This window comes from Neolamprologus multifasciatus, chromosome 13 (assembly GCF_963576455.1).
Source record: "Neolamprologus multifasciatus chromosome 13, fNeoMul1.2, whole genome shotgun sequence".
Classification (NCBI taxonomy): domain Eukaryota; kingdom Metazoa; phylum Chordata; class Actinopteri; order Cichliformes; family Cichlidae; genus Neolamprologus; species Neolamprologus multifasciatus.
In genome coordinates, this window is record NC_140451.1 from 6,026,219 (window position 1) to 6,039,600 (window position 13,382).

The following is a 13,382-nucleotide window of genomic DNA, read 5'->3' on the forward strand; positions in this document are numbered from 1 at the left end:
CATTTATACACAGCTTCAGTTACATTTTTTGATTTACCCTATGATTTAATGGCTTTGGGACATTTACAGACAGCATAAACACACTGCGTTTATGCTGCACTTAGTCATCTGTGAGCTTTGGGACCCACAACCTGCTGCATTGCCCTGTCCCCATCGTCCCGATCTGTTGGGACCCAGATGGGAATATGAGTCCAACTGTGTTTGTCAGCAAGCCCAGATAGGCTCGCTAACCTCATGCTCCTCGGCATCTTACTTCCTTCCTGTTCTCACATCACCCACCCTACTCTCTCCCTCAACCCAAAAAAGCAATACTACACACAGTAATACCTCTGTTGGTCCCTGCTGCGTGTAGTGTTGCTGAGGTTACCCACTCAGAAGCCTCACACAGTGGCTCAGAGCTGGAGATGGGGAAGGCTGGACTGAAAGTAAAAGGAGAAAGACAATCTGATGGAGAGTCCCTGGGTGATTGTGTTGTGTCCACTCCTGGTGTGACTTCATTTAGATTTACATCAGCTGCCAAATTAGAATAATCACTTCTAGAGCACTTCGAGCTTTACCTCATTTCTTTCTCACTTCCATTTTCTGGCTTTTTCTTTTTCTTAGGTGTGTTGCAGAGGTCCCTCTCTTTTGGTTTCTCAATTGTCCTTGGTAATTTCTCCCATTCATTTTTCCCCCTCAAAGATACATTTCCTTACTAGCTGTGAAGCATTATGCTTAAAAAACATTCCCCTGTCATTCCACAGACTGTATGGAATCCAGTAAATTACTGGAAGCTATATTTGACCAAAGAAAGTCGTCTGAGTCTGTTGAAGAATATAACATGGACTGTCCCGTGATCTTAACATTGCTTAAATGATGTTCAATGGTAAGTCAGCATAAAATAATAAGCAATTTGATAACCCTTAACTGACTCTATTATCTTGTGTGAAGCTTGCTTTCTTTTTGGAGGGGGGGGGGGGGGGGGGGTTACATCTTTTGGAGATTCATTTATTTTTTCTTTGGATGTAATCTGTTGTTTGGTTTCAGTTTTGGGTGCTTATCTCAGCATGACATTCCAGATGATACTCCAAATGCACACCACCAATGCGGCATTGTGATCAATACATTACCACCTTATAGGGGTTAAATATTCTAATATGGATATTTATCACTTTTCTCTACCTCATACTAGAGAAATGTCAAGTGCTTTGTGACACGTGGGCTATCTATGACCTTCATGACCTTTGATGTAACCCACGTCAGGTCTGTTTTGATTCAAGACAGTTTTGCTCCAGGTGGCACGATTGAGTATGTGCATAAATAGCAAGGTATCATGATGCAAGTTTTTGAACATTAAGACAGATTCCTTAATCAGCTAATATCAGCTAATTAAAATGTGATCTCATTCTTTAAGACAGGTGGGATAACAAGAACAAGTTTTAATGCCTGTTGAAATCAGTCCAGTACCATTACCTAACATTACATATCCAAACAAAACATAATAACAGGAGGTGCTTTGATTATAAAGTCAAGGGAACAAGTGGAAAGTCTGAAGACATGATACAAAGATTAACCAAACCAAAGTTACCAAACAGATCTTTATTCAATTTAGATTTCAAGCAAAAGTACATCCTGCATTTACATGAAAGCCATTAACTATTCATCACCAATCTTCCATAAGTCCTCTGTCGTGGTGCCAGATGTGGTTAGGTTTTTGCTACAGAATTAGACTAGATGGGCTGTGGCCAAAGCCTTTTTTCCCCTTCCCCGTGAGGTGTCAGCGATGTAGCTTGATTTAACAACTGGGTCAATCCCAGAAGGGGCCCATTGAATGTTTGTTTTATGACTTATGAGGTTTGGTTCTTGTGCATGTGCACACATGCGAATAACAAGGACAACAAGGCACAAATGGACAACAGCAAACACACATTACAAAACTGCAAGAGCTGAACACAGAACAGAGGGCATCCAGGCAATGACTGTACAGTTAGGACTAAAGTTTGACTGTGTTTTAGCCAAACAAGCAGATTTGATCAGCAAATGGTAGATGATGCCAGGCATTCATTCTGGCCTTAGAGTTTCTCTGTCATGAGCTTTTGTATTTAAAAATGTCAAATAGGTTAAAATATATTTTATATTTAACATGACACTAACCCTAACGCTAGAACTGCCCATGAACACCGTAGATGTAAGAGGTTAAAACACAAGCAAAGCTGGAGACTAACACTAACACGTATTCTGAAACATTTGGGATAAAGTGACATAGACACAAAAGACACAAACCTACCAAATACAGAAACAAACATGCTTGGACACACACACAAGAGTGGACAACCCTTTTTTCCTAAGCTCTCCCTCCCTCTCACACAAATACGGAACAATCCTCAATAGTCCTACTACTCCTAATAATGCTGGATTGTTGTGGCAACAAGGCTTTAAGCTACAAATTGACTGCTAGCCGCGGGTGGGATCATGTAGCAGCTTACTACTGCTACTCCAGCACTGTCCATTCAGCCAGAGGAGACTGTTAGACAGATATATGGCCACTTAATTGGCCCATGATGGCAGTGTGGTGGAGTGGTGATCGCCAGCGGAGTGCTAGACATCAGGATGATTAGGGGCCTATGTGTGTATTTTGTGCGAGAAACTGTGTGTGTTTGCGTGCATGGAGCACGAAGCCAAGCTTGTAGTCTCTATCTTTGTATGTGTGAGATTGTATATATGTGTGTATGTGTGTGTGTGTGTGTGTGTGTATAAAGAGACTGCTCAGCCCAGCAGGACAGCACCAGGCCTGGACTTATTAGTCACTCGTCTCAAGCTGTCAACCCACACAAAAGACATTGGACGATTAAAAAAAAAATGAACAGCCACAAACATATTCTGCACACTGCTAGTCCTCTGCTATGTGTCAGGTGTTTGTGTGTGAGTGTGTGTGAGAGAGAGAGAGAGAGACTGTGTGAGGTTTATGGTTTTCAATGTGTGTGTGTAAATTGTGTATGTGAGTGTTTTGATAGAGGCCTATTTTCCCTCCGAGTCCCCTCTTTCTCTAAGTGGAGAAATCAATGCAAATAAGGGAAGCGAGGAGGATGGGAGGAGTGAAAACGGTGGAAAAAATGGAAAACAAACAAAGGCCTGGATTTAGGAGACAAAAAGAGAGAGAGAGAGCAAGAAAGAGAGAGTGAGAAGAAGTGTGTGTGTGGGGGGGGATGGGATGAGAATGCCCATTAAGGTGGGAAATTGGAGCCCTTTGCTGTTAAGCATTCCGCTTGTGCCCATATTTCCCTGATGGTGGTACGAGATTCGCCAGGCCCCGAGTTATCCAGATGAGACCGGCAAGAATTAAAACGCCATATGTTCAGGACGGCACCTCGGCGCAAATCAAACGCTCCTGTAATTTCTCTCAATACAAAAGAGGCCCCTAACATTAGGCTTGCTCCGCTTTGCTGGTTTGTTTATTTCCACCCTGATTTTGTCGTGGTGATATGGCGATTTATTCCAACTTAGTGCGCCTTCGCCTGCTTTATTGGTTTTGTGTAGACAGCATGTTAGGTTAGGAGTGACTGACAACTATGGGATAAAAATTAATGCATCCCTATGACTTTTTCTCAGATAGTTTCCTGGTTTGTCACTTAACTCTATATTGAAAAATCTGATAGTTACAAAGATAGATTTTGTTTTTTGGAATCACAATTATTAATAAATGTTAGTTGCTAAACATTGTATTTTTAATCCTGGGAAGTTCACCATTTTGTCCGACTACTACAGCTACTTAACCTCTTCATTTTTTAACATTCACCAGGTTAGAGTTAGGGTCAGGTTCACATCTACCTCTTTACATTTGTCATTTTAAAACGTAATTTTAGGATAAGGCAAATATATGTAAAACACTTGATTTGAAGGGTCCTATCTAATTTCAGAAACATTTGTGAGGTCTAAATAGGTCAGAAGATATAAATGAGGAGGTATTAACATAACCCTAACCTAGGACAGGGTGTGTTATATCCCCAGTCTAGGAGTATCCTAAACATAACACAATGTCCCAACTCTTCCCAATTCCAAGAAAAGTAACCATGTAAAATAGACATAAATATGCTGCTTCGCTCTCAAGAATGCACTAATAAAATATTGGAATTTTAACCAACAGAATTAAAGTGCCAACCTCAAACAAGCTGTAACATTTGGCAGATAATTTTATTAAAGCAGGAATTTGGTTGAGTAGTCCACTCAAGTTACTCAGATTAAAGATTACTACAGCTACAGCCTTCTGTATCAGCAAACCTGTCACACAAGCTGGCAACATGTAACAAAATCCAAATGGAAGAGGTTTGTTTGTCTGTTTTTTGGTTTTTGAAATAACCCCCAGTACAAATGTTATGAATGGGGAAATTGTCCATACATCTCTAAATCATTTGTACAAACCTTTATACGTGCTTTTAAAGCTATAAAGTTAGGCATTTTAACATGAGACTTTATGGGGATTGATTTGCTTTTAAATCCAACCTCAAGTGGCCATTGGAGGAACTGCCTCGGCCTGCACTGGCATTCGTTTTTAGCCCAAGTGGTCGCCACCGGGTCGCAATATGGATGTCTTTGTAGTTTGCATGCACAACAAATGGTTATTCTCCAAAAGTTGATTCTGTTCATCTGGATGTAGCATTTGTGGGAGAAACGTTTCGTCACTCATCCAAGTGACTTCTTCAGTCTCAGCTGACTGCAGGTTTCCCCAATCTTATAAACAGTAAATTTGCATAATGACTGAAACCAGCCCACTGAAGGAACAATGGGCTGGGAGGTCACTTCCTTAATCATAATTATGCAAATTCTCATGACCATTGATCAACAACCACTGACCAAAACCCACTGATCAAAGCCCACTGATCAATGGCCATGAGTACCATTCACAGCGAGTTGGCTGCAATCACAGCATTGTAAGATGGCGAAAGATGTACCCTTAGGCCCCCTCCTCGATTCAGAGATGGTCTTTCCCTTTTCACGTAAATGGCTCCTTGACTCCGCTCAAACCAGCATTCCTCCCTGTCCAGGATGTGTACATCCTCATCATTGAAAGAGTGTCTACTGGCCTGTAGGTGTAAATAGACTGCAGAGTCCTGGCCTGACGAGGTAGCTCTTCTGTGTTTGCATAATTAAGAATAAGGAACTGACCTTCCAGCCCATTGTTCCTTCAGTGGGATGGTTTCAGTCATTATGCAAATTTACTGTTCATAAGATTTGGGGAAACCTGCAGTCAGCTGAGACTGAAGAAGTCACTTGGATGATTGACGAAACGTTTCTCCCAGAAAACGCTACGTCCAGATGAACAGAATCAACTTTTGGAGATTTACTTTCCTGGATGATTGAGGATGCATCAAAACAAATGGTTATTGTTTCCAAAGTTGCCTCTGACAGTAGTTTTTAATATACTGTTATCACAAACTGGCTTTGCAAAGCCCTCCAAACCACCCACCACACCCACCACCTATGTCCACCACCACATATTTCAGTACCACCTTTATAACTGCCTCCCTTTTGTAAGTATAGCCCTGACTCACAACAGTAATTGTGTGTTTTCAACCTCTGCTGCCTTCGACTAATTTAACCACAGATTGAAATGAAATGACCCCCCCCCCCCCCCCCCCCCGACACACACACACACACACACACCAAACCCCCACACCCCACCAACCGCTACCTCTACTACACAGACGCCGTGCCGAGTGGCAATCAGGAGTCTGAATGAACTGTGTTTCCTCAGCAGACACAAGGCTGATTCCAAAGCTAATAGTCATTGTTTGAAGTGACACCACTGCCCTGGCATTTGCTTAACCTTCTGTCTTATGCACAAGGCAGAGTCAATGCACAATCCCTCCTTAATTAATATCTTCCCTCTCTTTCCACTCTGCCACTCCCCCCACCTCTATTTCATCCCTCTACTAACAGAGAAGGAAAAAAGAAAGATGGATAGTGTCATTTTTACATTTTCCCTGCTAAAACAGCTATTGTTTGCACAAATATGCCTTCCTTTCTGTCTTTTACAGTTCAATAGCCCACGGCACCGTAGTGGGACCTTCTCAAAGAATATATGTAAGTGACATTTTAACAGCTTTTTAACAGCTTTCACTGTTATTATCCGTAAAGTTTAATTTGATAAGTAGCAGTTTTTAGTTTTTAGTTTTCCTGATGGAGTCTGCCTTTCTTGGACTTCAAAATGGACACACTGGACACTGCAGAAAACAACAACCAAAATATTTTCATGATGCACTTCCATGATATTGTCTCCTGTTCAGATTACCCAAACCAGATTTGGAACTCATGGCAAGTCTAATCAGATGGTTCCTTGCATATTACTATGTGCACAAGAATCTCACAAAAGAAATCACACAAGAATCATCACATCAGGAGTTTCTGAAATACTCAAACCAAACTGTCAAACATGCCTAAATGCTCTGAGTTATTCGTTAGAACACTGACTGGTCACTTTATTAAGGTGATAAAGTCCTCCCAACAAGGATTATTACCGTCTCCAGCCATTTTTATTTGGTGACACATGCAAAGAGAGCAGCAGGGGTGGGTAGGGGTTTGAAACATCTCACCTAAATAGAAAGCTCCATAAGGGTTAGAGTTGAATGTGCATAAAGGTTTTGGGAGTTGTTTGTGGTTAGCATGTAGATCAGCTGATCTACCAGAATCACAGCTGAGCTTGACTTTGTGCCTGAACTAACCTGATGCTCAATTTATTTAGATTTTGACTTTTCTAAGGAATACAAAGAAGGCCCCATCTACATTTTCCTTAAATCCTTGGAACACAGATTCTTTTGTCACTTTCCAAACAGAAATACTGAAAAATAACTTAAAGTGCAAATTATGAATGCCAAATGAAAAAAAAAATATGCCAAAGAAACATAACATGAAATAAACCAAAGGAATAAAAAGCAAGCAAAGTTTTAGAGAGTTCCAAAAAGGGATCGGACGAGAGCCTCATTTATTTGTTTGGCTGAGCTGTAATCAGATCAACAGTATTACAAGATCTGAGATCAAAAATAAGATCAAGTTTGGGCGATGTAGATGCCAGAGATACGTCTTTTTTGGTATATAAACACAAAATATAATCCACAATATATTTAGTCCAAGAACTCACTGGTCTTAATATTGGTGTGACACTATCTCAAGATGGCCTTTACACTCAGACTCATTTAACTGATACCATCCAGTGATATTTCAAAAAGTCAAGTTAAACGTATATTTTTTCCCCACATTCATCTATGCAGGGGTCCAATAGGTAGTTAAATTTGCGTACTCTGAACAACATGAAATTTAAGAATAAAAAACTCACATTTAAACAATTTTAAAGAATCCAGCTCTGCAGTCTTATTGTTTCAGACTCGCACTTAGTTTCAAATAAAGTGAAGTTAATAAAGTAAAGTTACAAAAGAAAAGTGAATATTGCTGGTGACATTCACACTTCTGCTATTCTAGCAGTACTTCTCTCACTCAATGAGAGAGATTCACATCCTGCAACAAAACAGCTGAGACAGAGTTATTCACTTTGGTGCAGTTGGGCTGATGGACGATCTGGAGATTTAAAAACTAGCGATGACTAAATTCTTAATTTAATCACCAATTTGTCAATTGCTTGAACTTGACTTTTCAGCTACCCTGGTAAACTGCCCTGCTGTGCTCTGCACCTTGGCTTGCAGTTTGCTATTCTATGATAGCTTGTAGCATTTTACATTTTGTTGGCATTATGACATTTTTGTGATGTGTACTCTTGTTTGATGTATCACCAACAACATTCTGCACTAATTCCAATTCAACTGCTCTAAATGAAAACTTGTGCATTTTTTCACAGCATTATTACTGTGATATTTTGGCAATAAATCTGTAGTGATCAGACAGGCTGGCACTACTGTTACTCATCAGGACTGGCGAAGGATCCTCGCGATTACATGTATTGGTTTAAAACAAATGTTAGTGGAAGGAAGCATGCTATTCAAGCACATGGTGCATTCTGCACCACTTGGCAGATGTCATCAAAACTGACCTACAATGGGAGTCTTCAAGACAAGACAAACAAACAAAAGATCATCAAACACATACCATTGGCTAAGCTTGAGGGTAAATGGAAATTCAAAGATATACACAGCGACACATTTCTCTGCAGGTGTCATGGAGGATGGAGGATTTACATTACAATTGCACAGATTGGCAGATAGCCTTCTGTGTTAAATCCACCTTTTTTTCAACACCCCAAGACTTCAGTATACCCCGAGACTCACACTCTAGACTCCACTCTTCTAAATAAGAATCAATGTCTAGTCAAGACTGAAGCCTTGCCAATAAGACCAGGAATAAAGTCGGAGGTAAACAATGCCATGACTGCTCTTGGTCTCCAACAAACACTCTGAATCCTAATCCCTCTTCTCTAAAGCTCTCTCCTCTCTTACTTAATTCTATCCTATTCTTTTTTTTTATTTATGAGTGCTCCATCAGACCAAAGAGCAAATGTAATCTACTCACAGAGAGCAAAACAGTGACAATGTGACTAATCAAAGAAAAGAACAGCTGACTTGAAACTGTATTAACATATTACAGACACATTATAATCATTATTCCTACACTGAAATTGAATCAGTCATTTCCATACACTGAATGATTGAATGTGGTGTGATTGTAATAGCTGAAAGCTGTTTATTATTCTACTCTAACAAGCTTTCAATCCTTGGAGTTGTTATGCAAGAATATTGCACCTTGTCCTGATTATAAGGATTATGATGCAGCAATTTTAGAATGCTGTCGTGATTAGAGTTGGACTGAAATGGGGCACGTGCCAATATTCATACTTTTGGAATGCAGTTGCTGATAGCTAGTTCTCAGGCAGTCCTAATGGGAAATTTGAACTTTTGCACATTTCTGCTTCTGCCAAGATTTAACTCATGCCACGATAACATTCAAAATTAAGCAGCGTACAACACCTCAACTATTCGATCTGCATTCATAAAACTAAACTATTTTCCATCATGTCATCTTTGAAAAAGAGAAAGACGCAGCTTTCCAAATATGTTCTGTACATGCATTGACTAAAGTGAAGCTAAAGTAAAATGGCCCGCAGTTCCAGGAACCATGTATCACCTCCTATACAGCCCTATACTGTGAGCGACCCTAAATCTTTTACCCGTGGAATGGCTGGCCTTGTATCACAGTGTAACTTCAGTTCTACATTTTCACCAATTTGTCAGTATGTCAACAAAAACTATTTTAAATATTCTAAAGAAACTGATAGCCTAATTCCTATACCGATTGAGCATGCCTTTTTTGTTCCTACACCCGATCTATCATTTACTGAAGCTTAGTGAGGAACTCTAGGTACATCTTTACCTTCAGTTATTGATGGGACTGCAATGTGCTGCAAAAGTTTAATGTTTAAGCAAAACTACTTGGTAATTGGCTTCATCCAGACCGTTAAACCTGTCTGATCCACTGAGTTGAGTGACTTGTCTACTATCATTACAAGAAACATTGGTTTCGTGGAGCAACATGCTGAACCGTTTTTACTCTGCACCACTCCACTCTTCTCTTAGAATCCTGACAAAACATGATGTATCTGATATCCCTGTGTTGGTGTTGCTCCTGCCTCATCATAAAGATGTTTGTCCAGGATAATAACTGTCTATTGTCCTGATAATAACCTTCTCAACTGGGTATACTTGTGCTTCCTCGCAACAAGCCCCTTTCTCATTTATCTTTTGTTTCTCAGAAAAACACTTTCTGGGGGACTTGGGAAGGGAGGTACAGGAGGAAACATCATTGAAAGCAAAGTTTTTAATGATTTATTAGACAGAGTAATTTGATATATAGAGACACACCGTATCAGGAAAGTTGTATTCTGCTGGCATTATTTCAGAAAAACGAATAGGATGATTATATGGAAAGTAGAGAATTAACTTCCCACTGGATAGAAGCAAATATATTCAATTCATGTTTCTTGCAGCACCTCTCAGTTTAATTAACCACCAGCAACAAAAATTTTCATGTCATTATTTTCTGTTCGCAATATATTTGTCCAGAATATCGAAACCTAAACGACACTTTGGATATTAGCAAGTGGAACAGTGCAGAAGTTTAGCTTAAACATATCTTTTTAGAACAGTGGTTCTTAACCTGGGTTCGATCGAACCCTAGGGGTTCGGTGAGTCGGTCTCAGGGGTTCGGCAGAGCCTGACATGCACGGCTCATTTTGTGCACCAATATCCCATATCTATGTCTTGAATTTGAAAAAAATCATATTTTATTTTTCACTAAAGAGGGGTTCAGTGAATGCGCATATGAAACTGGTGGGGTTCGGTACCTCCAACAAGGTTAAGAACCACTGTTTTAGAAGGAGAATGGCGTATTCAGCAGATTAAAAGTAAAGTTTTGTGTGTCACTGTTACTTGTTTGTGTAATACTTCATCATTAACAGGAATCTGTGATCTTCTAAGACCATAAAATGAATGAAACAGCAAACCCTCGCCGTTTGGTATCGTGGCTAAGCTTGCGTTGTATGCGTCAAATAGGACAGGACCCATCTGGACAGCGAGGTCAGTCATTTGCTTTGCCTGCTGTGTTTGTAGTAGCCCATTTTTTTCTCTCATTCACTTTCTCTCTCTGGGGGTGTCCAATGAAGTGGTCAGCGGTTGACAGGTGCTGCCGTGGCTGACAGGCCAAACACAGTGTGCAAGTGTATGTGCGTGTGTGCCCGTGTGTGCGCGCTCGCACGCGTATAGTGGGCACTGCTTTGGGGCCTGTCAGCCCTGTGCTGCAGAGCATGGCAGGAACAAAGCCACAGGGACAAAGAGTCAATGACATCTCTCTCTCTCTTTTGCTGTATGTCTCTCTGTCACCTGCTTTTATTTCAGCTGCCCTCTCCGAAATGTTGCCATGCAAGTATGAAAAGTAGAGAAATGCAATGTTTTTCTCGTAACAGAGCGGACCATTAGGGTTTGAATTTTGTGGTGTAACCCAAGACAATGAGGGATTATGGTGTCATGGTGTGAAGACTGAGCAAATAGCTTGGTGGGTGGGCCTGACACTCATGACACAGAGAACTCTCGAGGGAGCGCTGATATGTGCAGAGAGCCGTAGTAGGACAGCACTTTTTGTCTTTTTATTAGCAAGGCTAGCGACATGTTGGCTCAACTGTTTGGAAAATGTCACTTTAGCATGCTAACTTTTGCTAATCAGCGTTCAGTGGGTTTGTGGGCTTAAATGATTGGTAGAACGTTTTACTTTGGTTTGGACATTTTGGACAAAAACCTGTGAGTGTGGCCTGCTGGACATAACATAAGTCATAAGTCAGTAAGATTTGCTCTATCTTAATGCATTTGTAAACAGTCTGGTATCTGCTAATTTATCTCTCTCAGGCCTAAGACGAGTTCTGACCAAAACTGCTACATGGAAAGAACTTGTACCCATGTTTAAATATTCCACACAACACAAGACCTGGAGGATTATTTCATGTATGAGTCCTCTTAAGCCAAAGTCACTGAAGATGGTTTGATGGCTTTACTCCTCTGCAATCCGCAGATCACAAAGAGCCCTAAGACTTGATATAGAGACTGTCCTACAAAACCTCTACACCCAACATTCATGGGTTCACGCTTCCCCCCTCTGAATCTAACAGTCGGCCATCAGGGCCATCTTTCTTTCCGGGGCCTCCCCCAACCGGTCTTCCTGCGGGACAGTCAACTCCAGCTGGATGATTTGCTTTGACACCTGAGACAACAGAGCTATGTCAGGCCTGAGTGTGGCAGTTATGATGATGTCCAGGAATCTCCGTTGCCTCTCTAGGCCAACAAGGACTTGTCTGTAACTTCCTGTGACAGACCAGCACCCTGCCCTGCGCCTTACTTTGAAGAGGGGAAGAGCTGCGGGCCCGACGAAGTTGATTGTGCGCTTTGTTGAAAGTTCCAGGTTGATAGCTGCTGATGCTGTGGCGGTGGTGGTGATGTGGTCACGGAACTAACAACACCCGTTGTTTCCCCAGATCCTTGCAGAGCTGCTATGAATGTGCTCCTGCTAGGAGAGGTTACAAACAGGTGAGTCAGCCAGGCCAGAGCTGAACAGATTCCCTTCAAATTCCTGGTGAGGGAGGTAATTGTGACTGTTAATTCAATACCAATAATTACCAGTAATTGTTACTGAATTGCTCAAATGCTTTGAGAAATATATTTTGCTGGGCTGAGAAAATATATCCTCCAAACAGGTACGACTTCTATAAGAATGACTCGGACAACCTGTCTTTAAGCACTGATGGGTTGCTGGACACATGTTAGATATTAATGTAATAAACATTATTTATAGTTGCTGAAATATTTGCTCATGGTTGGCCTGCAGCTACATCCCCCTTTATAATACAGCACAGCTTTTATGCCCGTCGGAATATTCTTATGATGCAGACTTCCATTTCCTCGTCACACTCCCAGCTGCACTTAAGATATGGCTTAGTTGCTAGTGGTGGATCCTCATCAGGCTTGACCAAGGGAGTGTGTGTGTGTGTGTGCACACACTGCTACTCACCATGTTGGTATCTAAATTAAATTGTCTTTATCTCCTACAGAAAAAAAGGAAAGGGGAGGATGGGAAGCGCTTGGGAGTGGGGGTGAAAATTAATTTGTTAGATCAAAAAAATATTTAATTTTGCTGCACATCAAACAAACTTTGTCTTCAGACAGGGTGTACCGAGACAGACCCGCCTTTTTCCTTCTTCTTCTTCCTCTTCTTTTTCTTCATCTGCTTCCTCTTTTTTTTCTTTAATTAAAAAAGCATCCTATTATTACAGCAGATGAAAAGGAAACATCTATTCAAACACTACAGTCGTACTGGACTACCACTAATCTTTTGGTAATTATTTTTTAATTGAATCTTTTGAACACAAAAGCCCTGAACAGATGCTTGCATTACCGTGGTCCCACATCATGCGCCACGCCATGTATACGAGATGATGCCTGCCTCGCCACAAGCGAACAGCAGAACAACATGGAAACGGAAGAGAGGGGAGTCGAGGAAGGCAGAGAGGAGAAAAGGACTTTGATGGAAGTAGGCGAGAGGATTGGGAGGTCTGGAGAGATGAAAAGTTTTGAGTAGAAGAACAGCTCAGCACCTCTTTAAATGTCTGAACATGCACATGTGTTTGTATGCACACACACACACACACACACACACACACACAAACACACACACAGAAGAGAGCCTTTCTGCAGAAGTGTACACTTGGATATAAACCGAGCGGTCAAGCAGCTTGAATTTTAACTGTGCTTTCTTGCCTCCGTCACTTTTCCTCGCAATCCTTCTTTTGCCTCAAGTCTGGACATCTCCAAACTTCAGCATCTAAAGAGTGCTGATTCTGAGCACATAATGATCGGTCTTAA

General features: G+C 41.1%; 1 protein-coding gene across 8 annotated transcripts in view; it reads left to right on the forward strand.

The window, feature by feature from the left end:
• The window catches only part of LOC146504921 (uncharacterized), a 483,966-nt gene that overhangs the window by 387,001 nt on the left and 83,583 nt on the right, over positions 1–13,382 (forward strand). Inside the window, exon 7 of one of the 8 annotated variants that reach the window (XM_085183493.1) lies at positions 6,015–6,060. The exons of 6 other annotated variants lie outside the window; for them this stretch is intronic. In XM_085183493.1, coding sequence (XP_085039619.1) covers positions 6,015–6,060 — 46 coding nt within the window. Of the gene's footprint in view, positions 1–6,014; positions 6,061–11,998; positions 12,051–13,382 lie in introns of all 8 variants that reach the window. One more of the 8 variants, XM_085183492.1, reaches the window with a different exon arrangement.